The sequence below is a fragment of the Rutilus rutilus genome (genome assembly GCF_951802725.1).
Source record: "Rutilus rutilus genome assembly, chromosome: 8".
Taxonomy (NCBI): Eukaryota; Metazoa; Chordata; class Actinopteri; order Cypriniformes; family Leuciscidae; genus Rutilus; species Rutilus rutilus.
This window is the reverse complement of record NC_140222.1, coordinates 18,390,727-18,416,376: the sequence shown is the minus strand read 5'-3', so window position 1 is coordinate 18,416,376 and position 25,650 is coordinate 18,390,727. Positions and strand designations below refer to the sequence as shown.

The 25,650-nt window shown below is 34.9% G+C and overlaps 2 protein-coding genes across 5 annotated transcripts; both read right to left on the bottom strand.

Annotated features, from left to right (window-relative positions):
• Positions 1-163: 163 nt before the first annotated feature.
• LOC311295907 (uncharacterized protein) lies at positions 164-10,602 on the bottom strand. Its single transcript, XM_084417469.1, has 5 exons — positions 10,405-10,602; positions 6,735-7,049; positions 2,147-2,455; positions 1,768-1,896; positions 164-712 (listed from the first exon to the last, which is right to left on the bottom strand). The coding sequence occupies exons 1-5, from the start codon at positions 10,454-10,456 to the stop codon at positions 678-680; spliced, it is 840 nt and encodes a 279-aa protein (XP_084273595.1). The 5' UTR covers positions 10,457-10,602; the 3' UTR covers positions 164-677.
• A 739-nt stretch (positions 10,603-11,341) lies between these two features.
• On the bottom strand, positions 11,342-24,452 carry LOC311295900 (uncharacterized protein). 4 transcript variants are annotated; one of them, XM_084417453.1, is made up of 7 exons: positions 24,090-24,452; positions 23,044-23,367; positions 21,718-22,080; positions 19,899-20,003; positions 14,006-14,065; positions 13,073-13,136; positions 11,342-12,938 (listed from the first exon to the last, which is right to left on the bottom strand). In XM_084417453.1, exons 1-7 carry the CDS (start codon positions 24,130-24,132, stop codon positions 12,878-12,880), a joined length of 1,020 nt encoding a protein of 339 aa, XP_084273579.1. In that variant the 5' UTR covers positions 24,133-24,452; the 3' UTR covers positions 11,342-12,877. The 4 variants fall into 4 exon arrangements, with proteins under 4 accessions (XP_084273579.1, XP_084273581.1, XP_084273580.1 ...); XM_084417455.1 differs by having other exon boundaries at positions 11,342-12,912; XM_084417454.1 differs by having other exon boundaries at positions 13,073-13,133.
• Between the last annotated feature and the right edge of the window lie 1,198 nt (positions 24,453-25,650).

Sequence of the window (25,650 nt, the reverse complement as noted above, 5' to 3'; positions counted from 1 at the left end):
AATCCCATGCCAACAACCTAAATATTACAGCAATGAGAACATGTAAGTAACAGAAATGTAATTTCACATTATTAGTCGTGGTTTATTTTTCCTTACTTGTTCATGTTTTATTGAAGAAGAAAAAAAAAAAACATAACCAGATGGAATAACCTCAGAACAAGAATAAGGATCTGAATTACGCTTTTTTTTTATTGTGCTCATTCATGTACAGTGCATATTCAGTTAAAGGCTGGATGAATATTAGCTAAATTTTCTTGATTTGGTTTATTTTAACAGTGGATTACAGGATTTCTGATTCACAACTTTAACAAAACTGTAAGATTTCCCCAAACAGAAGACAAAACAGTAAAAATTATCAATACACTACAAAAATGTGTTCAAAAGTACAAAAACTAAAATAGAAATGCAAAAAAAAAAAAAAAAAAAATGATGCCATAAAAAAGTAATAAAAAGCAAAGTTCTCATACTAAATGTTGTAATGCTTAGCATTACACTGGACGAATCACTGATCTGTAAACTGTATGTCTTACAGAATAATTACACATATAAGTGTGTAATGCATATTACATCAAACAAACCTTGCTTCTCTGTTTGTACCAAATACAGCTCTTGTCAATTTATACAGCTTAGCTCATTTGTATTATTACAGCAGTTCTGTCCTGTTGCAGTTGGTTGACTCAGCCTGATCCTGTGGGTTGGAATCCACTTAAATCTGTTATAAATAAAATAAAATAAAAGATATTATATGCAAGTCAGTGATTTTATTTACCAACATATAAAACATCTTACTAACCACTATAGGTTTTTAAAATTAACTTAAATGTATTTAAATGAGTAACATGTTAAATGAAATAATGGCGGTGCACTGAAAAAAATGATTTGTTGAATTGAATCATTTTTTTTTATCGTAAGTGGTTGCATTCAATTGATTTTACCTACATTAAAACAAATTAAGTTGAACAATCAATTTTAGTTCAACTTAATGCATTTGTTTAAATGTAAAATCAATTGAATGCAACCACTTACGATAAATTATTTTATTAAATTCAATGAATCATTTTTTTCAGTGTGTCCACTAAAGTGAAAATTACTAAATATGAGATGACTAATTTGAAGAATTAAAATAAAGCACATTAGGATCTGTCTTAATGAATCTTTAGTCTGAAAAACTCATGATACAGACTAATGAGAATAATCACAAATAATGGAGAAAGGAAATTGATCAGTATCTTACCATGCGGGGCCCGTGATTAGCAAACACAAATTTGAATCTAGTATAAATGCTGAACCTCATTAAAATAGGCAAATATACAAAATATCTACAAACATACTATTTAATCTCTTCTTTAAGCAATTTAGTTCGGATTGGAGTCTACTCTGTCTATATTTAAGGCTTTTGTTGTAGTATGTTATAATCCCCCTTTTTCATGTTATGTTCAGAAAGGCACACTATCATACTACAATACTATACCATTTTTTTTTTTTGTACATAAGCTATTTTTCCTTTAGTCTGTATAACAGAACAAGATGTTTTTAACCAATGGTGTTTCTTTGTAATGGTGCTCATGTCTTAATAAAGCCATATCATACAAATACATTAAAACAGATACAAACATGTCTTAAATGATGCTGAGATCAAAAACAGATCATATCAGCAGTAACTGTGTTAAGTTTGAGTTAACTACTGACACACAGAGATGCAGCTCACAGTACTCATGTTTTTTTATTTCTTTTTTTTCTTCAATTGTGTGAGCAGTAGGTACTTACCCCTTCGTTTCATGTAACAGAAAATCCCAAGAGCAAATGCAACCAGAAGGCCAATCCCAAGCACAATACCCCATATAAGTGGTCCATAATTTGTGTGAGGACCTGGATCTGGAGTGCGCAGGTCTGATTCTATAACAGTTAAATTGTGAATAAAAAAGTGCAAGTCTGATCATAATATATTTCCTCTTACAAATGTGTCATTTTTGCATAGCATTTCTTTCAGAATGTCTACTATATTGTTTGTCAAATGTATATTTTTCAATGAAATGTAATTTATTTTTATTTTCTTACGATATCTAAATTTTTTCACAGAGCACAGATGCATAGATGTATGTACAGATGAATAAGATATTGACACTGAACGATTTGATCTACTCACCACTGACAGTAACACTGATGGTCCTCTCTATGGTATATGTGCTGTTGTTCATGTGTAGATGATAATCTCCAGAGTCTGTGGTTCTGGATTTACTGATGCTCAGAGATCCAGTCTGATGGTCTGGATGCAGTCTGCCTTCAAATCTCCCATCAGCACTGAATAATGAAAACTGATTGTCCCCTTTATTGATTTTAGCCATTAGATGGTCTACAAACTTCCACAATATCTGATCACATTCCTGTATATTAATAACACCAGTGCGCAGAATGATCGAATCTCCCTCGTCCACTAACACCGTCTTCACTTCCTCTGTCAGGCAAACACATATGGAGAAAAAACAGGTTACTCAGAGAGTACAGGTTACTCATTTTATTGTCGGGAATATTTTACTTATATTATCAACAAGGCATGTGTCAAATAGTCAAATACATAAACACTTCATTGCTACTTTGCGTTGTTATTTGAACACACTGCAATGGCCAAATTTGGCCATTACAGATTATAAGTGAACATAACACAGTGGAGATGAGAGTTTGGATGCCACTACATTTGTAATGAGAAACATATAGAAAAAAATGGCAACATTTTTCAATAAGGTCTCATTTGCTTACATTAGTTAAAGTAATCACTAACATGAACTAACAAAGAGCAATATTTTCTTACATAATTTATTAATCTTTGTTAATGCTAATTAATAAAAATGTTTATGTCCATGTTAGTTTGCAGTGCATTTACTATTTTCTATTTTTTATACAATGTTCAATAACAATACATTTAATTATGATTGGTCATGTTTTTTTATTTATCAAATTGCCATTTTATGATGTTATTAAAAGACATGCTGATTTTCAAGTTTGTGTTTAATTGCATGCTTTATAGTTATGACTGGTTTAGTTCTGATCCAATGGCCAGATTATGTCCCAGTTGATTTGGGGCCATGGTCCATTTTAGATTATACAGGCCCATGTTAATTTATGAACAATATTATATTTGGCCACAGAGTGGTACAATCAGAGAAGTGCAGGTTACTTCATAAAATGTTTAATTATTATTCTCTAATCATCACTTTTATAAAGTTGATTATAAATCCACCCCTAAAAGAAAAAGAAATCAAATTCACAGAAGAATTATTTCCACTCTATTTAAAATTCAAAATCTTAATTTTGAATTAATAATTTTTACTTAATCCTATACAAAAAAAAAAAAAAAAAAGAAGCCTTTTTTGGATCTAAACAGTGTATTGAACGGAGTTATCAGGACAGGAGTATTTGTATCACGTTTTAAATGTTAGGCTATACATTAAAACAATTTATTTGGCTGCAGACTGTACATTTAACATTACAATTATGTTTAATTTAGTGTAAGCCTTTTCATTTGAGCTACTAAACAATTTGCTATAAAGAGTCAAAATATGCTAGCATAGTGAACTCTAATATAAAATCTTAGAAGAAACTGAGCAACTTACCAACGGCAATATATAATTTTCTGTGTAAGATCATACTTCTGGTGTTGATCTCCACTTTATAATCTCCAGACTGATCTCCTCGGATGTTACTGATGGTAAGGTCTCCGGTTTGATCATTCTGATCAATGTTTTTCCAGCTCGCGTCATCAGGGCTGTTTAAGCCATTAACTTGCTCGAGACCATCACTGGTTCCGATGTTTATTTATTTACATTTACTGTATGATTTAAACATTAAAGTTTTGATTAAAATTGACAAACAATATGTCATTCGAAAGCTGAATATCCCGGGATTCGCTATTTACGACCTTAATGTCACAGCGATTACTTTAAATTAACTCGTATCGCGATTTGTTATTACTTCACGCAGCACCGTAACCGGGAGCTCCGAACTGTTTCCATTTAATGATGACGACAGGTGAATTCGATCATGCTTATGCCAATGTTTATTTCAAGGAAATATTACCAAACGCACACAGACATATTTTTTTGGTCCAAATATAATAATTATATAGACGATTTCGCCTTTGTTTACGCAATATTTCTTCAAGTAAGTATAAGAAAATTATAATTATTTGTAGTTTTTACAATAAATTGTGCACTGCAATGATGTTTGGGTGGTAAAATTGTATATTATTATGTTTGTTACGAACTTATTAGCAGAATAACCCCGCCAGCATCGCACTTTCTGCAGCGCTGATTGGTCAATTATTGAAAACGTTCAAACAGCGCCACCGGCTGTTGTGACGCCCAAATATCCACAACCTAATAATTACTGTGCACAGTCCGTCAGTGTAACGCTAGTGAAGTTCCGATGGATAGTGAATGTAGCCAACCAATAGATAATTACAGAGATTAAAGGGGTTGTTTGTATTTTTGTATTCAGCCATAAGTATATGTTTAAACAATATAAAAAAAAGTTTTTTTAGTGAAAGACCTGTAGGCTATCTTAATATTTAGGCTACATGGTGTAATATGCAAAACTAATGCAACTAAACATAATTGCAAAAATAATTAGCCTTATAATTCCCATCTTTTTTTCCATTGGTCGAACAATGAAAGTGTCACGCTCAAATTCATACCATTGGTGAGCAAATGTTGCTGTGTTGCGCCAGACAGGCGATTTAAACAAACATAACTATATTTTCAAGGCACCTCAAGAATCACAGTGTAAGACTTTATGGGAATATCCACCTTTGGATGACTTAAATAGTTTATACTAATTTTGACAGCAATTTATCATAAAATATTAAATTGGTCGTAGGGCAAAATCAATAATGTTTGATTACTTAGTTTCATTAATCTAGGTATGTTGTTGGGTGCTTAGTGCTGTATGAACAATACCATACAGGTGTAAATGTGTGCAAAATCAGCAAAATAATGATATGGAAGATTGCAGAATATCAGACAGAGTAAACTTTGTTGAGCCTCATATTAATTACACAGAGTGACCTTTTTAAAATGTACCTTGTTTAAGAGAAAAAGCTCACAGGAATCTCATTTTGAATGGAAACCCCATCAAAATCTGACATATAAATTGGCAAGACTTGTGGCTTTGATATCTCCGCTTTTTGAGTTGCTCTGGCACAGTTTTGTGTACTTATTCCTATATATTTTACTCAAAAAATAATTGATCTTTATTTTCCAAAACATTTAAGTTTCTATTATTTATTTTCTATAGCAATATAATGAATTCTTATTTCTGCAGAACAAACTCACAACTATTATCTTTCAAACGAGACCACTGTTATGCATGTAGTCTAAAGAGCTCAAAAACTGCAACCTTTTTAGTCTGTATATGTCAGGTTTTGATTCAAGATCAACTTGTGGGTTGACTGTTAAAAGGTTAAGCGATCAGTGTTGATGACTTGATCTCGAAACTTCCACAGTATCAGTTCATCTCTCTGTTTTTTAATAACACCAGTGTGTAGTGTGAAAGAATCTCCCTCCATCACTGATAGTGATTCCACAACATCTGTCTCAACAACAAACACATGAGGAGAACAAACACAAACAGTTTAAATCAGAGATTAATCTCATAATAATGTAAGCAATTTTCAAAAAAATATATAATACTTTTAAATATGTATGTATAGCATTTAAAACTGAAACATTTTGATATAACAATCTTAAGTGATGCTCAAATTGTTTTGATGATAAAACGACTTTAAAAAATGCACACCTTATTTAACTTGTTTAACATGAGATGGTGTAACCACTGTTCTTTGTACCAACAAATAAATGATTGCTTTGCAGACGTCAGGTTTAACTAGCACTTAATCTGATCCTTATATATATATATTAATTCAATATTAAATCATAGGCTACACAAAATCTGAGAAATAAAGGCACCTTAGCTCAGAATCAGTCATCTGCATTTCATCCAATCAGGAAATGATAACACAACATAGGACTTTTGTTACAATTAGAATTTTTTATTGTAAAAAAAAAAAAAAAAAAAAAAAAAAAAAATATATATATATAAATAATAAGTAAAACCTGCAAAAATAATGGCCATAAAGCTGCTTTGGAATATTATGTTAAAAAATATATTTTTGAAGTGGATTGAAAAATGGATGAAATTACAAAAGAAGAATCTGTGGTCTTATTTTGAACGTTTTAGTATAATAGTCACACTTCCATGAAAATAACTCTATACTCTAAAGCATTGGTGTATCAGATAATATTGATATTTCGTCCCCTTGGAATTATAAGGTTCTATCTGCGTTCTGAGCAGTTTTGAGATATTGAGCTTTAAAGTTTTTGCATTCCATTCGACTGTGTAGAAAGAACCTTTTTATTTTCTAAATAAAAAGTTCAGAAATGTACACAACTTAAAAAACAACATCACATAATGTAAAGAAGTGGTCACAGAATAAGAATATGTGAATAACTAAATTTAGACAAAAATGTCAGATAGAACCTTATAATTCCAAGGGGACAATTTGTTTCAAACCTATTCTTTGCCAATTCCTGCTTTTATGTTTAACTGTGCAGTTTACAAATGAATAAAACAAACAAACACAGTTAACCTATAAAACTTACGACCTTTTCACAACAATTAAATTGTGCTCAGACAAAAATTAATCCAGAGAAGTATCCCACTGTAAGACTTGAGTTACTCACCACGGACAGTAACATTGAATCTCTTGGATGTCTCATAACGGCCCCTGATGTCTACTTTATAAAGTCCCTCCTGTTCATTTGTGATGTCCTTGATGGTGAGAGAGCCATTCTCACTGTCCAGCTCCAGCCGGTCTCTGAAAACATTTATTGAGATTTTGTTTTTTTCCTCAATTTTCGCTATGATAAGTTTATCTCCAAAGATCCATTCTATCGTATCATCGCTCTGTAGTTCAGAAACATCAGTGTTTAGAGTGACAGAATCTCCCTTCATCACGGACACTGGCTTCACTTCATCTGTCACAGCCACAAAAACACCTGCAGAGCAAGCATTCAAAGATTAAACGTCGCAAATGTTACATTTTGCAGTGTTAAAATATGTCATTAAGTATAGGGTACAACAGAGAAAAGGCACATTTTACTTTATTTTCTTTTAAAACACCATATAGCACAAACATTCTCTAACCGCTTTTGATGATGCACGTGGAAATTTGGCTGATCCTTGACAGATATGCAAAGTTGATTATGTGCTAATTTGTTCTGATATTTAATGTATTTTAAAATGTTATAGCACATGATAATTAATAAAATGAATATATTTTTTAGAAAAAAGTATTTTAAGTAATTAAAGCAACAGTTTTTCAATAAAGGAAGAATATGTAAAAGTATGGTATTTGGAGTAGGCCTAAAAGGCGCTCCTGATGTCGGGGTGAAAGGCACAATGATAATAAACAGCTGCTGACTTTTCCATTTGTTGACATGGTTAGATTCATGGGAAATATCATATATCAAATTGGGTGTCCACCTCAGAGATAATCACCATATTTATAAAGAAACCATCCTATTTAAAAATATGATTTTAATCATATAGCCTATCACATTTATTTGTTACTAAAGCTTATAAATGTCTTAATGGATCTCATTCAATCCTTTCAGAATCGTTACTTTTCTAAATCATTTTGTTTTTGTATTTTACAAAAAAAAAAATAACATATTAAGTTAATTTAAGCCCACACTCTCCATGAAATCAAGTTGTTGTTTTTTTTTTGCTTTTAGTATGAATATGTTAGTCTAACTGTTATCTATAGCCTAATCTATAATCTTATCTATTGTGCTCCAAAACAATTACAAAATTCGCATTGAGAAGATATATGCGTTCAAAACTTAGTTTCTCACTTCCGCCAATATGGAGCAATGATTTTGATGACAACACGCAACACTTCAGTTTCTCAACAGATTTTCTGTCCAATCAAATCCTCTCTAGAATCTCTATTTATACATTATTTTACAAGCTGTATCTGAGGCTGAAATGACTTGTTCACATATTTACTGTTTTCTACATGGTGAATGGCACATAGTGCAGTATATGGGGATAGGGAACGATTCGAACAGTGTAAATATGCTTTCCATTGGGGCGAATGAAATCTGGTTACACATTAGTGTCACGCGGACCCCCACAGCTCTGGTCCAGAGACACAACACCACAGAGTGGATATGATTCAGTCGGCGCATACAAGAAAACGTATCGGACCCATTTTAATTCTGCACAGAATGCTGTATTTTAAAGTGATATGGTGGAAATTATGAGGAAAAATGGTTAGAGATTAGGAGGAAACTGCTGTTTTACCGAGCTCAACGGCTCTGAGCGAGCTGTGATATAAATTAAGCGCTATAAAAGGGTGAGGGAGCTCGCCTTGTCTTCCTGTTTCTGTGGAAATCTGTCAAGTGTCAACACATGCATAATCCCATGGCATGCTGCATGTCCCAAGGCACTTCAGTGGGCTTTTAAAGACAGTATATTTAGCTATTGAACTAAAATGAATTATTTTATTTGTCAAAATAAGCCAAAAATAGTACAAACTTTGCTTAAATTATTGTTTTGAACAAGTATTAACTTAGACATTATTAAAAACATTATTTTAGCTAAAGTTTTTGTGTCAATACTTTGTGCCTTTTGCCCTATGTTTTAGGGTAAAAGGCCCTCCTTGCCACCTCATACATTTATAAGATTTTAAAAAAAAAACTTTTATGATTTATTTTCACACAAAATCTGTTGCTCCATCAGTGTTCAATAAACACATAAAAAATATTCAACAATAGACTATTAGAGTAGTGAAAAGCACATTTTTCTAAGGGTGTGCCTTTAGACCCGAGGGTAAACTGATGCCCCATTATATTCTGATGTGCTTCAAAAGCTAACGCTAAGAACAAATGGACGGTTTCCTGTTCCACAACCACTAACAAAGGCACTTACAAAAACTCCTATTACAAATTGAGCTTGTGTGCAGCTGAGACGTGACTCAGCTGACATAGTTGCTTTAAAATGGTCCATGCATCCATTGGTTTTAGAGAGCATGCTTTCACAAGTTTTCATAATATGCTAAACAAATAAAAAAAAAAAACCTTTACAATGAGCTTGATAAGTAAAATTTCACAACTGGCTTATAATTGGATTTGCAATTACTTTAATAGATTTAAAATGCCATATTAAAGACATAGGCCTACTTAATGTCTGATTAGACTTCCACAAGCATTTACTGGAAACAAAAATTCAACAAAATTGTGTATTTGTTATGTTGGTTTCAGAATGTTTTGAATTAAAAGGCTCACTATTTGCTTACCTTTTAAACTAAATATTTGTAAATTAAATGGGAGTTGGGTTTGAGGGGGCTGAATTATTCTTAAAGGGATAGTTCACCCAAAAATGAAAATTTGCCCATGGTTTACTCACCCTGAACTCAGGTGTATTCTGCCGTCTACCGGAAGCTAGTTATTTTAGTCAATAAAGTTTTAAATATGGATATTTTTCTAACATGAACGCATTGCTTCACTGCAGAAGGCCTTTCTTAACCCCCAGGAGCCGTGTGTATACTTTTATCATGGATGGATGCACTGATTGACATAAAAAAAATATGGCCATTCACTGCCATTATAAAGCTTAGAAGAGCCAGGACATTTTTTAATATAACACTGGTTGTATTGGTCTGAAAGAAGAAAGTCATTTACACCTAGGATGGCTTCAGGGTGAGTATATCATGGGCTAATTTTCATTTTTTGGGGGAACTATCCCTTTAAGTAAAATCGATTACCACAGTAATTCAACCCCACCCTACCTGCTATTACATGGGCACTTAACAATAAACAGCAATATACTTTTAAAACTAATAATGATAATTACGATGGTTGCTTGGACTATGGACTATGTTTCTTTCTTTGCTTGCTTGCAGTGCTTCTCAAACCTCTCCCCCATCTCCACACCACTCAATTTTTGTATAGGGCTATCTCCCGATCTAACACATCTGATCCAACTCATAAGCTCATTAGATAATGCAAGACCTAAAATGGGTGCGTCATTCAGAGATCAATCACATCTTAATATGCTCTATATATCTGTTGTGAGTCGCATCATGATTGACAGGACTACTGTTTTTTTAGAGGCAATCTGCGCTCTCTAGTGTTCACTAGGCTACCAAACACACACGCACGCAACTTACCCCAAAACACACTTAAATGTCCACCTGTCATTGATTTATCACAACATCTATTTTAAGAAAAGTAATAAAACGTGTATGTCAAAAAATACCGGAGGTAGGCTATACAATAAATGTATAGTCTGTTTCCGTTTTATATTGAAACTGAAAGTGTCGAATAAATACGAATGAATGTGACTCACCGTGCACGAGTAGGCCTAATACAACCCAAAAAAGGAAAGTATGGTTCCTCATACTGATGCCGCTTCTGACCGCATACAAAGTGAATGAAAGAAGTAATGTAGCCTACTGATGATGGGTTCGTGTCAAGCCAAGCAGGTCACGTGACTTCTGAGGAAGAGGGTGTGTTACGTCATACTATTTCATAGCGTCCCAAAGTGCACCTAGACTTAATCAGAAGGACAATTCATACAGAAACGTATGCATGTTTTTATTCGGGGTTTGTGATGTTCTGATTATTCTAAAACTTTTGGAGTGTGAGTTTTGGTGTCCAGAGGTCATAATAAATGGAGCTGGTAAGAATAAACCTGAATAAACTATACTAAACGTCCTGTTAAGAATGTGTTTTTATTTTATTTTACAACGGGTAGTCAACAACAACAACAACCATAATGTGCTATCCTTCAGCCTCATATTTTGATTCCACTGTTCATCAAAACTTGATTTTTTCAGAACAATGAATTAAATTAGGCCCAGAATAAAAAAATAAACACAAATAATTTACACATTTAATTCAAATAATAAATACTGGTTTGATGGTTGAAAACTGGGTGGCTGATGTTTAAAGGCTAATCGAACACAAAAAAAGTTCTTTATCAGGTAGCCTACTTACCAGAAAGGGTTTACTTCTCCGCATTTTCTCTGCGCGTGCGGACAGACGCATGCGCACTACAAAGTAGAGACATGCGCGCGCGGACAGAAAAATCGTGTTGCACGCGGACTCCATCCGGAGGCATTTGTAGCTACACTAAACGTGATTATATAGGCCTAATAAATCCATGCTCCAGCAAAGCAATCTCTATAAAATGATGATAAAAATCATTATTCAGCCAAACGACTGTGATATTGATCAACAAACCAACAAAAAAGATACAAAACTATTTCCATATGAGTTTGCTTCTTTTTTTATTGTTATAATTCTCATTTACACTGAATATTTTTTTATTTAAAGCGAAAACAAACCTAGACCCATTATTCCCAATAAAAGCAAATAGCAGTGAACCAGTAGTTTTCACATTCATACTCAGATCTGGTCCATTACTAACTGACAAAACACACAATAGTGTCAGTTTTTACACAAGACTTAATAATATTTGAATGTAAAATATAATATAAATAATACGTACCAAAGGCCTGGTTTCACAGACAGGGCTTAGATTAAGTCAGGATTAGGCTTTAGTTAATCAGGACATTTTAGTAGCTTTTATAAATGTGCCTTAGAAAGAAAAGAAAAAACATTACTGGTGTGCATCTTGAGACAAAACAATGACACTGACATATTTTAAGATATATCAGTTAACAAGTTATTTTTCAGTTAAAACAGCTCAAACATGGATTTTAGTCTGAGCCTAGACTGAAGCCTTGTCTGTGAAAATGGGGAATCATTTATATCCACATTTATTCAATGAGCAGCAAATGTTTTTATCCAACACAACTTAAAAAATAAAGTTACAGTGCTGAATTTCAAGTGTTTCATAACAGTACTGACCAAAAGCCGGGTTTAAAGTACAGAACAGTGGGGAAAAAAAGTGTTTTCTACTAAATAATTTAAACATCCATGGAAAAGTGCCTTAATAGATCCGATTAAGTCAGTTAAGTTTTTTGCAGAAGAGATATGTCTGTGCGAAAATTACAATGGTTGAGGTCAATCAGTAAAACACACTATTTCTGTAATTAATGCATTACAATAATCCAGTACAGACACTCAGCATCAGACAGCATATAGGATATGTACAAAAACACAAAGCATCCACATTCATTAATTGCACTTTCGATTAAATAGGCTAATGAATATACACTGAAATATACAAACATCAGTCAGAGAATCATTAAGTGTAGTGCATTACCTCTTATATTATCTATACAGTATGAGACATTTCTCATTAGGTCAGTTCTTGATCAATAATGAGTGTGAAGTGTTTATAGAGATATTTCAGTATTTATAAGTGTCGAAAAATGTATATGTACTTGGTTTATTTCAGATCCCTTTTTATATGAATTGTCCATATTACCAACAAGCTGAGACTAGTATTTTGTTTTGATCAATTAAAGCAATAAGCCCCAAGAAGCCGTGGTTAGGTGTGTTGGTAGGCATGATGTGGAGTGTCCATAAACAAATTTATTTAGCTATTTCACAGGTGTATATTTAGAGTAATGTACAACAGCTTTGAACGTGGCTCAACCAATCAGAATCAAGGACCAGAACTATCCATTGTTGGCAATCTGTAGTTGATAATCTTCAGAGTCTGTGGTTCTGGTGCTCCTGATGGTCAGAGCTCCAGTCTTACTGTCCAGCTTCAGTCTGTCTCTGAATCTCCCATCAGCACCATCATGTCTTCTTACAGGTCTTATTGGCTGCTCTACTGATTCTTGCTATGATGTTTATACATCCACTTTATCACATCGTTCATTATGTGAGTTGAGAGGGACAGATTCTCACTTGCTCAATGTCTTCGTTTCTCCTGATTCATCTACAAAGGAGGCAGGGCCGGAGTACCTATATTAAAATGATGTAATTAAAACCTCAGTATATAAGTCTGCAATTGTGCACTATTCTCTACAGCCTTGTAATTCATTTGTAACTAATGTGATCACGTTTGCTTATTCACACACTGTGGTACAACAGCTTACCTCTGACCTTCTGAAGTGAGAGCATCAGTCTCTTGCATGCTATAACTGGATCTTGGCTCTGCTACTGAGACGAAATGAAATTTAAAAAATTGGTTAAATTTCTCACCACAAATCTCCCCTTTTTGCAAAGCTTTCTGATCAAATCAAGTGAGTTTCATTAATGTAGTGCTGAATCATCTGGTAGCATTAATTATCTCAGGGCATTTTCATTGAGAAGGTGTACACCATGCTCTTCATTAATAGTGATACTTCTAATTCTTATATTCACTCAATGACAATCCTACTTGCCCATTCTGGTGTGTTGGGCTCATTGGTGATGTTACTGGGCCTGACTCTTTACTGCTAGGAAACTGGACTAGAGGCTTCTGCTGCTGAAGAGCTTCAAGAAAAAGTCTGATACATAAACACAAACGGTGGTTTGCCGGCAACATTGTTTTGCTCGGCCACTAGCAGCTTCCATTGCTCCTAACTAGCTTAAAAATGTTAGCTAACCAGCCGTCTCATCGTCTTTATTTTTTGTAACTCTTGTTGGTTTTGAGGAAAAGGGTAAGCGTCAGTTTCTAGAGTTTTCTTTTTTTATTCTGGCTTTTTCAGCGCCGTCTTTGCGCTTTCTACTATACATTTTTTATCTCTAATTTATTTGCTCGCATATCTCCAACAACTGACTTTTTTTTTCTTTTCTTTTTTTAGCAAGGTCACATGGTGCCGCTGTCGTGGGCGTCAAAAGATAATTATGTCATCATTAACCTGCATCCATAGTATCCATTTTTGGTGCTTAGCCAAGTTGGACCTGATAGGAGGCCAGAATTCAATTAAACACTTTGTCCATGAAAAATGAGGGAAAAGTCCATATTTTACTCTATACACATAAACCAACTTCTTTTTGTTTCCTTAAGCACAGGAAGCTCAGTATTATCTGAAGGAAACACTCACCAGGATCCTGCGTCTTCTCTGGTTGACAGCAGATATACCGCCTCAATGTCGTGAACAAATCTGTGAATGAAGGTAAAACACTGAACAATAACAACAGAGTAAAAATAGGGGGTGCAGCAAGGCTGAGGATTAGTGTACGGTATGCAGACCTATGCAAAAGAAAGCTCTTCAGGGTGATAAATCTAATTTATCTAGAAATTATCTAGCTTATTATGCAGCTACTTGCCATATTAAAGCTGAATGATTAATAAGTAAAATATCAAGATCTCGATTCAAACACACACACAATATTATTCCTAAACGACAAAGATTGTCTATTGTCTAATGTCTATTAAAACTTTGACATGTGCGATCACAGCTAACATTCAAATCTGCATTCGCTGAGCTAGAGAGAGTAGCTGTCATATAAATAGAGTTCGTACAGATACTGTAAAATGAAATTCCAGGACTTTCAAGGACTTTTCAAGCACTACTTTTTTGGTTTTCAAGGACTAAAATGTGAGATCTGCAATGACTTTAGTAACTTTAACCATTGAAAGTATATGACAAAGATATTCGAAATACATTTTTTTATTCTATTAATATTTGATTGACCTAGAGAAAGAAAGCTTTATCATATACAATATCACGCTCATAGCCATGCAAAATGGCTCTATATCTATATCAGATGTGCTGCAGCGTTTATTTTGTGTGAAAAGATTGTTTTATCGATAAAAATACACACTAATTTTACATTTTTCTTTCAACAATTCAAGCACTTTTCAAGTACCTTTTCATAAATATGGATGTTTACAAGGATTTCCAGGACTTAAATTTCAAAAAGTCAAATTCTAGTTATTCAAGCACTTTAAGCACCTTGTATGAACCCTGTATAAAGTTATGAAACAGTGTATTTGTATCACTATTTCTGTCACAATAATACTAATTATCAGAGAAGCACTGGGATAAAAGTTTGTAGTTCGGATATAAACAACACTGATGTAAACGGGAACCTTTTTGAAAGTACACAACGAAAGCAAATAGTAAACTGATGCCCTGTTCTATTCCTAGTACTCCAGCGCTTCTGACAAGCACAAATAGATTTGCAATGTTTGCTTTGCGCATCCAGTGTGGACAGCCTCAAGATGAGAAAAACGAGGAGACATATCTCACCCTCAGATTCACCAATTCATAAGTGGGTAATGAAGAGAGACCACAGTGTGTTGCGTGACTCCTCATTGGTTCTTGCTGAAGCTCAAGCGTAAGAAAACATAAATATTTTAAGAGGTGGCTAATTCATATGAATTCGTACTTGAATTAATTGAAAACAAATGATTTTTAGAATTAAGTCATTAAGAAGACCACACCTAACACCGTCCTTAAACTTGCCCATCACTGGGGTTTAAACAAACGTACAAATGAGATATGAATTAGCCACCAATTCACCAAAGCGTAAAATAATTCCAAATTGCTGTGAGATTGTGTTGCCATGACACACGAGAATGAATCAAGCATGATTGAGCTTGTTTACTATACACTGTAAAAAAAAAGTGTAATTTTACAGGTAATTGTCCGTATTTTTTTACAGAATTTTACCGTTTTGTCATTATACAGCAAATATCTGTAAAATAAAAGGCATTTGCTGTAATTTAAAGGTCCACTGTTAAATTTACAGGTAATTGCTTGTATTTTGATTTTACATCAATTTTACTTTTTTTAAAGGAACTTGTCTGTATTTTTACAGAGTTATGTGTAATTTTACAGAAATTATAAGTAATATTTTACAGATTTTTTCTGTGAAATTAGAAAACAAAGAAAAGAAGGTATAACTGCGGAAATCTCCATCTATTCAATATGTTTTCCTTACAGATTATTAAGCATGTGGGGGTTAAAGTGAGCTTTTTAAAGATTAAATAATAGTATTTGTACATACAGTACCCTACATAGGCTACAGTAGGCCTGTATTGAATTATTTTTTATTTCACATTTTATTTTATACTCATTTTGATCTTTATTTCATTGTCTTATTCTCCCATAATTTCATGTATATTTTATTAATATTTTTCCAAATCTCCGTTGCTGCACATTCAGGGCTTTGTGTGTGTGTGTGTGTGTGTGTGTGTGTGTGTGTGTGTGTGAGTGCGCGCCATAGACAGTATATAAACTGGACACAGCGACCCCATTGGATTCAACGGAGGCAAGTGAAGTCAATTAGAAGCACTAACTTCCTGATGGTCGAGCGTACTGCGCAGACTCACACTGAGCTTGACAACGTAGATGTGACGTGAGCAACCCGTCTGTCTTCTAGTAGCTGTGCCAAGCGAAATCTGAATCATTCCCTTCCGAAACGTGCAGAGATGGAGAGTGTGAGTAGGAGCTGTCCATGAGATAGGAGCAGGAGAAACTTTTGCTAGGTATTCTGATTAATTACTTTGTCATTTTGCCTCCACGTCCCCCCGATTGCGCGCGAGCTTCTCCTCCTGTCCATACGGTAATCTCTCTACTGTGCGACAGAGAGTCGCGTTGGTATGACGCAATCGTTAGCCTATTTTTACAAAAACTGCTTCTACGGGGCCATAACGTAAGATACAAGGTAATGGAGCCTTTTATACATTTTCGTGTTTCTTTAGAAATAAATAATGGACAAATGGAGTCTTTAAACGCCTCAGATGTGAAGTTATTCGCTGTCAAAGTGACGCCAAAATGAATGGGAGTCAATGGGATGCTAACAGCAGGTGATGGTCTGATAGCCAATGGCGGCGCCCGGGGAAGCTTCAACATAATATGAAACGCTGCCCCCCTGGTGCGCGCGCGCGATGACGCAGATTCAAATTCGCCGCCATTACTTTTCCGCTGTTTACTCCCGCCCACAACGGTTAACGTTAGCTGATCAGTCGAGTTTGGGCAAGCGGGAGATTTGAATTCAGTCTACTCTCGTGAAGTGGATTGTGAGATCAACAGTGGTTCAAAGCAATCGTATTCGTCAAGAGCAGTTGTGAGCAGGAGCTGTTGTCAGTCAGTCCATTTGAATTCTTCGGAAATAACGCCCTTTTCAGTGAGCCTTGTTCGTCACAGCGGACATCATGCCAACCGATCACCGGCTGAGGTAAGAGTCTCATTATACTAAGTAACATGTGAACGATATTTTATAACGTTATTACATTTGTGTTACGTTTACAGTTTTCAAGCTAACGTTAGCATTCTTAAATGATGTTCAGTTAACTGGCGAGAGCTGGAGGCCAAAACACTGAAAATGTAGCATGCGTCTTTACATTTTCCATCTGTTTTAAGAAAGATCAGCTGAACCCACATCTCAAAAGACCTAAAACAAGCTTTCGTAGACTTGTTATACATATCAAATTCTGTTTAATTGTGTATAAAATCTTCCTTAATACGCGATAGTAGGCTATCTGTCAGTAACGTTAAATCGATCTCTTAAATGGCGGGATATTTTGAAATAGGCCTACCATGTTTTTTTCTTTTTTTTTTCTTTGTGGTTAAACCATAGTTAATTTTCATAAGGGTTAACGTGGCTATCAAGACTGTTAAGAAAACGAGACTAGAATATAAACAGTATGATAAATTGCATATTCTGGCTGCATCTGCTTGTTCACATAGCTAGCCTATAGAATGCATATATCTGTGCATATATTAGGCTTATAAAATAAAAAGTTGATAGAATGTTTGTGTTCTGATGAAGAAATTAACTTATCTACATTTTGGATGACCTGGGGTCACCATAGTAGCCTTTTTCATAGGATACTTTTGATCATTGGTTATGAAAATTGCATTGATCCAGATGAACAGAAAGTTACACCCCTAGGTGTCTCAGCTCAAAACTTCACTGTTAACCTTTCCTGCTCAGCTTCCAGATCAGTCAGTTGAGGTTTTGCATTGTCTCAGTGGAACATATTCTGACATGTGTAAATGTAATACTGAGTTGTTAAAAAATACTTTTTTGTGATTTCAGGTCAAGTGGAAAGCAGAATGATCATGGCAAACCAGGTATGGGAAGAAGTAATTTAAAATATCATAATGGCCGAGTCTTCTGATTCCATATGATTGCACTAAAAGTGGCAGAAAATTGTATTTGTTTTATACTGTATTTTCCCATGTGAATATTCATTTGATCCTTGTGAGGCCACTGTAGCTGCACAAGGTTTGGTTTTACTACAGTAAGACCGCGATTGAATAGATTCCACCCATCTATTTTTTTTTTATTTTTTTTTTTAGCGTAACTAGGCTCTGTCATTTAGAAACATGACTTTTCCTATCACTTAATGACACATATCTCTACCTTTCATTCCAGCTAAAGGATCTGACGGTTGCTGCTCGCATCTCAGCCTACCTGATGGAAAATTCTTGCTGGATGAATGACCTTCACCTTCAACTCAACCTTGCCAAGACAGAACTGCTTATGGTTTCAGCCAAACCATCCTTGTTGTGTGATCCTGCTGATTTGCCTTATACAACTTCAGAAAGATCCGGCCTTTCCTATCGGAGCCACACAACTCCTTGTCTAAGCTCTTGTTCTATCCAGACTGGACTATTGTAATGCTCTCCTGTTAGCTCTTCCAGCATCAGTCAAACCTCTGCAACTGATCCAGATGCTGCAGCAAGACCTAAACTCACTGCTTCAGATCTATGTGTCTCCAGAAGCTTGTGTTCTGCAAGTGAACGGCGCCTTGTGGTGCCATCATCCCAAAGATACACAAAATCACTTTCACTGACCTTTCCCTGGACTGTTCCCTGCTGGTGGAATGACCTGCCCAACTCAACACATTTTCAAGTAACTGCTAAAGATCCATCTTGTCATAAACACTTGACCCAATAATACTACATTTTTGTAAAAAAAAATAAAAAAATAAATTGTGCACTGTGCTAAACTAACTGGGACTTGTCACTGCACTTGTTGCTTCTATTGTTCTCTTAATTTTAAGTCACTTTGGATAAAAAGTAATTGTAAATGTTTAAAATAAGTTATATTAGAGTATAAAGGTATACAGCAATTGTCTTTTAATGTGGGTTTTTTTACATGTTCTAAATGATATACTAAGCCTGTATTTCCTATCATTCACGTATCTTGATGTTCAGTGTTTGTTTAATGAGTAAGACTGTAAATGTGCAGGTATTCCGTACTTGTACGTTTAGTTAATTTAACAGAAATTGACTGTACATTTGCTATTATTAAGTACTTAATCAGAGATTGGTCAAAGTTGTGAAACTGGATCTGCAAAAAATAAAACTGTAAATATACAAACTTTGTATTTGAATTTATGTACTTATTACATTTATATACATAACTTCATAGTTATTTTACACAGAAAAACTATATATTAAAAGATAATTACTGTAGATAAACAGAGCATTATTATAAAATAACTTTATAAAACCCTAAATTTACAGTTTAACCTTAAAGTTAAATGTTCTTTTTATGTAATTTGACATAATTTATCCGTTTTTCCACGGTTTAATAAGCCATTATTAACAGTAATGTACTGTAATTTAATTAATTTTGACCGTAAAGTCAATTCTGTATTTTTACGGTTTTTGCCTGTAATTTTGTGAAATGGTTATTTGCTGTAATTTAACAGAACCCGTCTGGAAACTTTGCTGCCAGAGATTTACCGTTTTTTTACGGGATTTTTTTTTACAGTGTACCTGATGTGTGCGTTGAATGTTTATATGTGAATAAAAGCCTAAATTAAATCTGTTCATCATATAAAGTGATTGAGTCTCTTCAAAAAAAATTGGACGTAACCACTCAATTCATATGGATTAGTTTTACCTTCTCTTTAAGCCCTTTTTGAAGCGTTAAGTGGTAGTTGCATGGATATTCTTTCATAATAAAGCATTATTACAATAATCACAACTAATAAAAACAGTTCAAAAGATTTCCATTTCTGTTACTCACCTTTCCTGTATAGAATGCACGCAGCCAAACACACAACCGTCATAATCACCATAAGTACTAGAGCGATTGACATCCAAACTACACACGAGTGGGAATTTGTAGCATCTAAAAGAAATAAACTGAAATTAGTTGAGTGTTGGGCAACTACTTCTCATACTGGCAAAAATGTAATGAGGATCTCATTTACCTGCATTTTATTCAAATAAAATATACAGTGGGGAGAACAAGTATTTGATACACTGCCAATTTTGCAGGTTTTCCTACTTACAAAGCATGTAGAGGTCTGTAATTTTTATCATAGGTACACTTCAACTGTGAGAGACGGAATCTAAAACACATTGTATGAGTTTTAAATAATTAATTTGCATTTTATTGCATGACATAAGTATTTGATCACCTACCAACCAGTAAAAAACGGCTCTCACAGACCTGTTAGTTTTTCTTTAAGAAGCCCTCCTGTTCTCCACTCATTACCTGTATTAACTGCACCTGTTTGAACTTGTTACCTGTATAAAAGACACCTGTCCACACACTCAATCAAACAGACTCCAACCTCTCCACAATGGCCAAGACCAGAGAGCTGTGTAAGGACATCAGGGATAAAATTGTAGACCTGCACAAGGCTGGGATGGGCTACAGGACAATAGTCAAGCAGCTTGGTGAGAAGGCAACAACTGTTGGCGCAATTATTAGAAAATGGAAGAAGTTCAAGATGACGGTCAATCTCCCTCGGTCTGGGGCACCATGCAAGATCTCACCTCGTGGGGCATCAATGATCATGAGGAAGGTGAGGGATCAGCCCAGCACTACACGGCAGGACCTGGTCAATGACCTGAAGAGAGCTGGGACCACAGTCTCAAAGAAAACCATTAGTAACACACTATGCCGTCATGGATTAAAATCCTGCAGCGCACGCAAGGTCCCCCTGCTCAAGCCAGCGCATGTCCAGGCCCGTCTGAAGTTTGCCAATGACCATCTGGATGATCCAGAGGAGGAATGGGAGAAGGTCATGTGGTGTGATGAGACAAAAATAGAGCTTTTTGGTCTAAACTCCACTCGCCGTGTTTGGAGGAAGAAGAAGGATGAGTAAAACCCCAAGAACAGCATTCCAACTGTGAAGCATGGAGGTAGAAACATAATTTTTGGGGGATTTTTTTTCTGCAAAGGGGACAGGACGACTGCATCGTATTGAGGAGAGGATGGATGGGGCTATGTATCGCGAGATCTTGGCCAACAACCTCCTTTCCTCAGTAAGAGCATTGAAGATGGGTCGTGGCTAGGTCTTCCAGCATGACAATGACCCGAAACACACAGCCAGGGCAACTAAGAAGTGGCTCTGTAAGAAGCATATCAAGGTCCTGGAGTGGCCTAGCCAGTCTCCAGACCTGAACCCAATAGAAAATCTTTGGAGGGAGCTGAAAGTCCGTATTGCCCAGCGACAGCCCCGAAACCTGAAGGATCTGGAGAAGGTCTGTATGGAGAAGTGGGCCAAAATCCCTGCTGCAGTGTGTGCAAACCTGGTCAAGAACTACAGGAAACGTATGATCTCTGTAATTGCAAACAAAGGTTTCTGTACCAAATATTAAGTTCTGCTTTTCTAATGTATCAAATACTTATGTCATGCAATAAAATGCAAATTAATTACTTTTAATTAACGATTTTCTGGATTTTTGTTTTAGATTCCGTCACTCACAGTTGAAGAGTACCTATGATAAAAATTAAAGACTTCTACATGCTTTGTAAGCATGTATCAGCAATGTATCAAATACTTGTTCTCCCCACTGTACTAAATAGAAAAGTAAAACGGATACAATCATACCACTGACAGTAACGCTGAATCTCCTGCATTTGGTCCCAGTGTTATCGATGATCTGTAGTATATAAATGCCAGAGTGTTCAGGTCTGATGTTTGTGATGGTCAGAGATCCGCTCAGTTTGTCCACCTTCACTATATTATTAAATATATCACTGTCACCGGGATCTAATGAGATCTCCTGAGTTCCTCCGTAAATTTTAGCGATGGCAGTCGCATCGCTTTGACACCGATTACGATGAACTGGATTGCCTTTTGTGGCTTTTGTAAACCTCCACAGCATCAGATCATCTTCCTGTAGTGTAACATCAGTGTTCAAAGGTACAGAATCTCCCTCCTTTGCTGACACTGTCTTTATTTTATCTGTGTCTGGATCAAACACACCCGGAAAAGTTTCACAGTTGATTTATTTGCACTGCAATGCATCATAATAATGTACATAGGGGAGAACGGGGCATGTTGTCACATTTTTTTTTACTTCAGCTCTCGTAGAATGTATTGAACCCATTTCCACTCTTATTGATCGAGGAAAAATATGCAATTCATTTAAATCAATCTGACCCTATAGCAGGGTTTAAAAACATAGACATATCTGTATTTAAAATGCATTATAGGATACCAATGTTGACCAATGTTTTGGTCAACAGTTCTTGTAATTAATAAATGTATAAAGGTATATTATACAAAACACATGTGACAAATTTTCCCTGCTCACATTTGCATAATAATTTCAAACTACATTTGTTAAATACGACCACCTTACTAATGTGGTCCAAAAACTCCCAAACTGTGGGCTTCCTAATATGGGACAGAGCTGGTAGGTCACATGATGAGAGAGAGAGAGAGAGAGAGAGAGAGAGAGAGAGAGAGAGAGAGAGAGAGAGAGAGAGAGAGAGAGAGAGTGTAAAAGCCAGACATGGGGTAGGAAATACACGACCATAGAGAGAGACATTTCACAACAGGACAACAGTAGGAATCAGGGCAGGCTGATCCTGACGGGACCTTCCATCACATACAGATTAAATCTTCACTATTATAAAGTTAGAATGGAACGACGAAGCGGGTGAGATCAACCTGTTTATATTATCACTGTTTTCTTTCATTATTTATGCTGCTGTTGTTTTTGTAATCACTGAGAGTTTCTAGTCATGTATGTTAGTTGACTGTAACTGTAAGTGAACTTCATAATCATCTTACATATTTATATTTTTAATGCAACGACCCACTTAAACTCTTACTCATTTCAAAAACTATAATAAAACTGCATATTAACAGAAAAATAATCAATGTGCTCAAACTGCTGGTAAATATAATCCTTATTGCGCTACTCACCAATTACAGTCACATTGAATTTCTTCGAGGATTTACTCGTGCTGAACATGTCCACTTGATAAAGTCCCGAGTGGTTGGTTCTGATGTTCCTGATGGTCAGAGATCCAGATTCAAAGTCCAGCTCCAGTCTGTCCCTGAATCTCCCATCAGGACCGTCTTCTGTTGACAATTTTTGGTCTTTGATGATAGCTATGATAGCGTTTTCAAACATCCACAGTAAGCTATTGGATTTTTGTATTTGATTAAGACAAGTGTTTAGAGTGACAGAATCTCCCTCCTTCACTGATATTGACTTCACTCCATCCGACTCAAAACCAAACACACCTAAAGAATAGATATACAGAGTTAATCACATATTAAACTCACTTTAAGCACACAAGCTCACTGAATTTTATCTAATAAACTAAAAGGAGGAAAATATGTAAAACATACTGACCAAAATACAGAATCAAAATTTGACCAAAAAAGCCTTTGTAAATAAAGGTAACGAAGATACACAAAATGTGTATTCAAAGATTTGGTTACACTTTATTTTAAGGTGTATTTGTTACACTGTAATTACACATTTAAGTACTGAGTAATATTCTGTAGCCTAGCTACATATATGCTACTTACTAGGGTTAGGATTTGGTTTAGTTGCATTTAATTATGGATAATTTATAGTTATTAGCAAATGTAACTACATGCAACAATGACACTGTAAAATAGCGTTATCTAAGTAAGTAAATAAAAGCGTGTATGCATTCACCACAAAATGCAAACTCAATACGGACAATCCAAGAAAACTACAACAATATGGCGTCGCGACGTTAACACGTAAACAGAAACGCTTACGCACGATGACTACATGCAAATCGCACAAGGTGCATCGGAAACTATAAATGGATTTTGTCGATTAATTTATGAAATCCCGCCACCAAAACAAAGGCATTATTACATGACATTATGTTATTCAAACACCTTGAAACATAAAATCGTGCGTTCGTTTCACTTCCGGTTTCTAAAGCGTGAAAACGAAAGTGCTGAAAAACAGTTCAACGACTTACCTTCAGCGAAAATGAAGAGAATGGGGAAAATTAGGCTCTTCATTTTTCTGGACAAGACAGTAAAACATGTCTTCTAAAAGGCGATTTTGATGCCGTTTCTGATTGTTGAATGTTTGCAGTCTCCGAGCCGCTCCCACACTGACGAACACAGAATATTACAGACTGAAAACCCCTCTGAAGAACGAAATAGAGAACGATTAATTAAGGGATGATTTTCATAAAGCAGAAAGAGAAATCAGCTCGTTTCGAGGCTGACTCCAGCTCATTTTTCGCCAGTTCCTTATTCGTCGAACTATTCGTTTCACCCATAGACTGTAAAAAATAGGTTTCACCTTAAAAATGTTGTATGGTTGTTAACCCCTCCCCCTCAGTGCTTTTGGCCGTATTTTTTAAAGGAACAGTTGTACGGGAATTATGAGGCTGTGGATCGGGAAGCATTTTTTATTTAACAGTACATATACTCCTGTAAAAATTATCTTGTCTGCTTCTATAAATGGTGTAAGCTACGTGGTAAATTCAACCAGAGTAACGTTACTTATTTTGTATTTAAGTTCCATTTCTAACTAAATGTATTTTTAAAAGTATGGAGAAACATGACTTTATTGCAACTTAGATTTAATGTTGTCATTTTTGTTCTTTATTAGAAGTTATTCATTACTCCAGTCTAACAGATCAAAGATTTTATATATATATATATATATATATATATATATATATATATATATATATATATTAGGGCTGTGAAAAGATTAATCGCGATTAATCGCATCCAAAATAAAAGTTTGTGTTTAAATAATATATGTGTGTGTACTGTGTATAATTAAATTTGTATATATAAATACACACACATGCAGGCATATATTTAAGTAAAAAATGTTATTTATATATAAAAAAAATTATATATAAATATATACAGTATATGTATGCAAATATTTCTTAAATATATAGGCTACATGCACGTGTGTGTATTTATATGTACAAAATAATTATACACAGTACACACACATATATTATGTAAACACAAACTTTTATTTTGGATGCGATTAATCGCGATTAATCTTTTCACAGCCCTAATATATAATATAATACACACACACACACACACACACACACACACACACACATTAATCCATTTTCTGATGTGTTATTGTTGAAATATGGTACCCGGAACATGCAACTGTATGTGTCGACAAAGCATAATACTGGAGGTGTCATTACTTTATTATTTCACAAGTTCTCAAAAAAACGAGCATGTGGAGGTATAGATAAATTCATTCTCAAACGAAATCCTGCATTACCACATTTTCTGATGTGTTATTGTTGAAATATGGTACCCAGAACATGCAACAGTATGTGCAGACAAAGCATACTGGAGGTCATTATACTTTATTTCACAAGTTCTCAAAAAATGTGCAAGTAGGCTACAGGTGCAGATAAATTCATTCTTTTTTTTTTTATTATGAAAAATTGCAAGTTAACACAACATAGTAGCTTATACAAGGTAAGGGATCAATGACATACATACAGGAAAGAGAAAAAAAGAACACAAAAAAACAAAAAC

What these genes read in the sequence shown, in the direction of transcription:
- LOC311295907 (XM_084417469.1), bottom strand. Translation starts at nt 10,456, where the DNA reads ATGAGGAACCATACTTTCCTTTTTTGGGTTGTATTAGGCCTACTCGTG. An exon ending in ATTAGGCCTACTCGTGCACG is followed by an intron (nt 7,050 to 10,404) that starts GTGAGTCACATT and finishes CTTGCTCTGCAG; the next exon opens with GTGTTTTTGTGGCTGTGACA. An exon ending in ATTCAATGTTACTGTCCGTG is followed by an intron (nt 2,456 to 6,734) that starts GTGAGTAACTCA and finishes TTTGCCTGACAG; the next exon opens with AGGAAGTGAAGACGGTGTTA.
- LOC311295900 (XM_084417453.1), bottom strand. Translation starts at nt 24,132, where the DNA reads ATGAAGAGCCTAATTTTCCCCATTCTCTTCATTTTCGCTGAAG. An exon ending in TCTCTTCATTTTCGCTGAAG is followed by an intron (nt 23,368 to 24,089) that starts GTAAGTCGTTGA and finishes TCTATTCTTTAG; the next exon opens with GTGTGTTTGGTTTTGAGTCG. An exon ending in CTCACTTCAGAAGGTCAGAG is followed by an intron (nt 12,939 to 13,072) that starts GTAAGCTGTTGT and finishes ATTTTAATATAG; the next exon opens with GTACTCCGGCCCTGCCTCCT.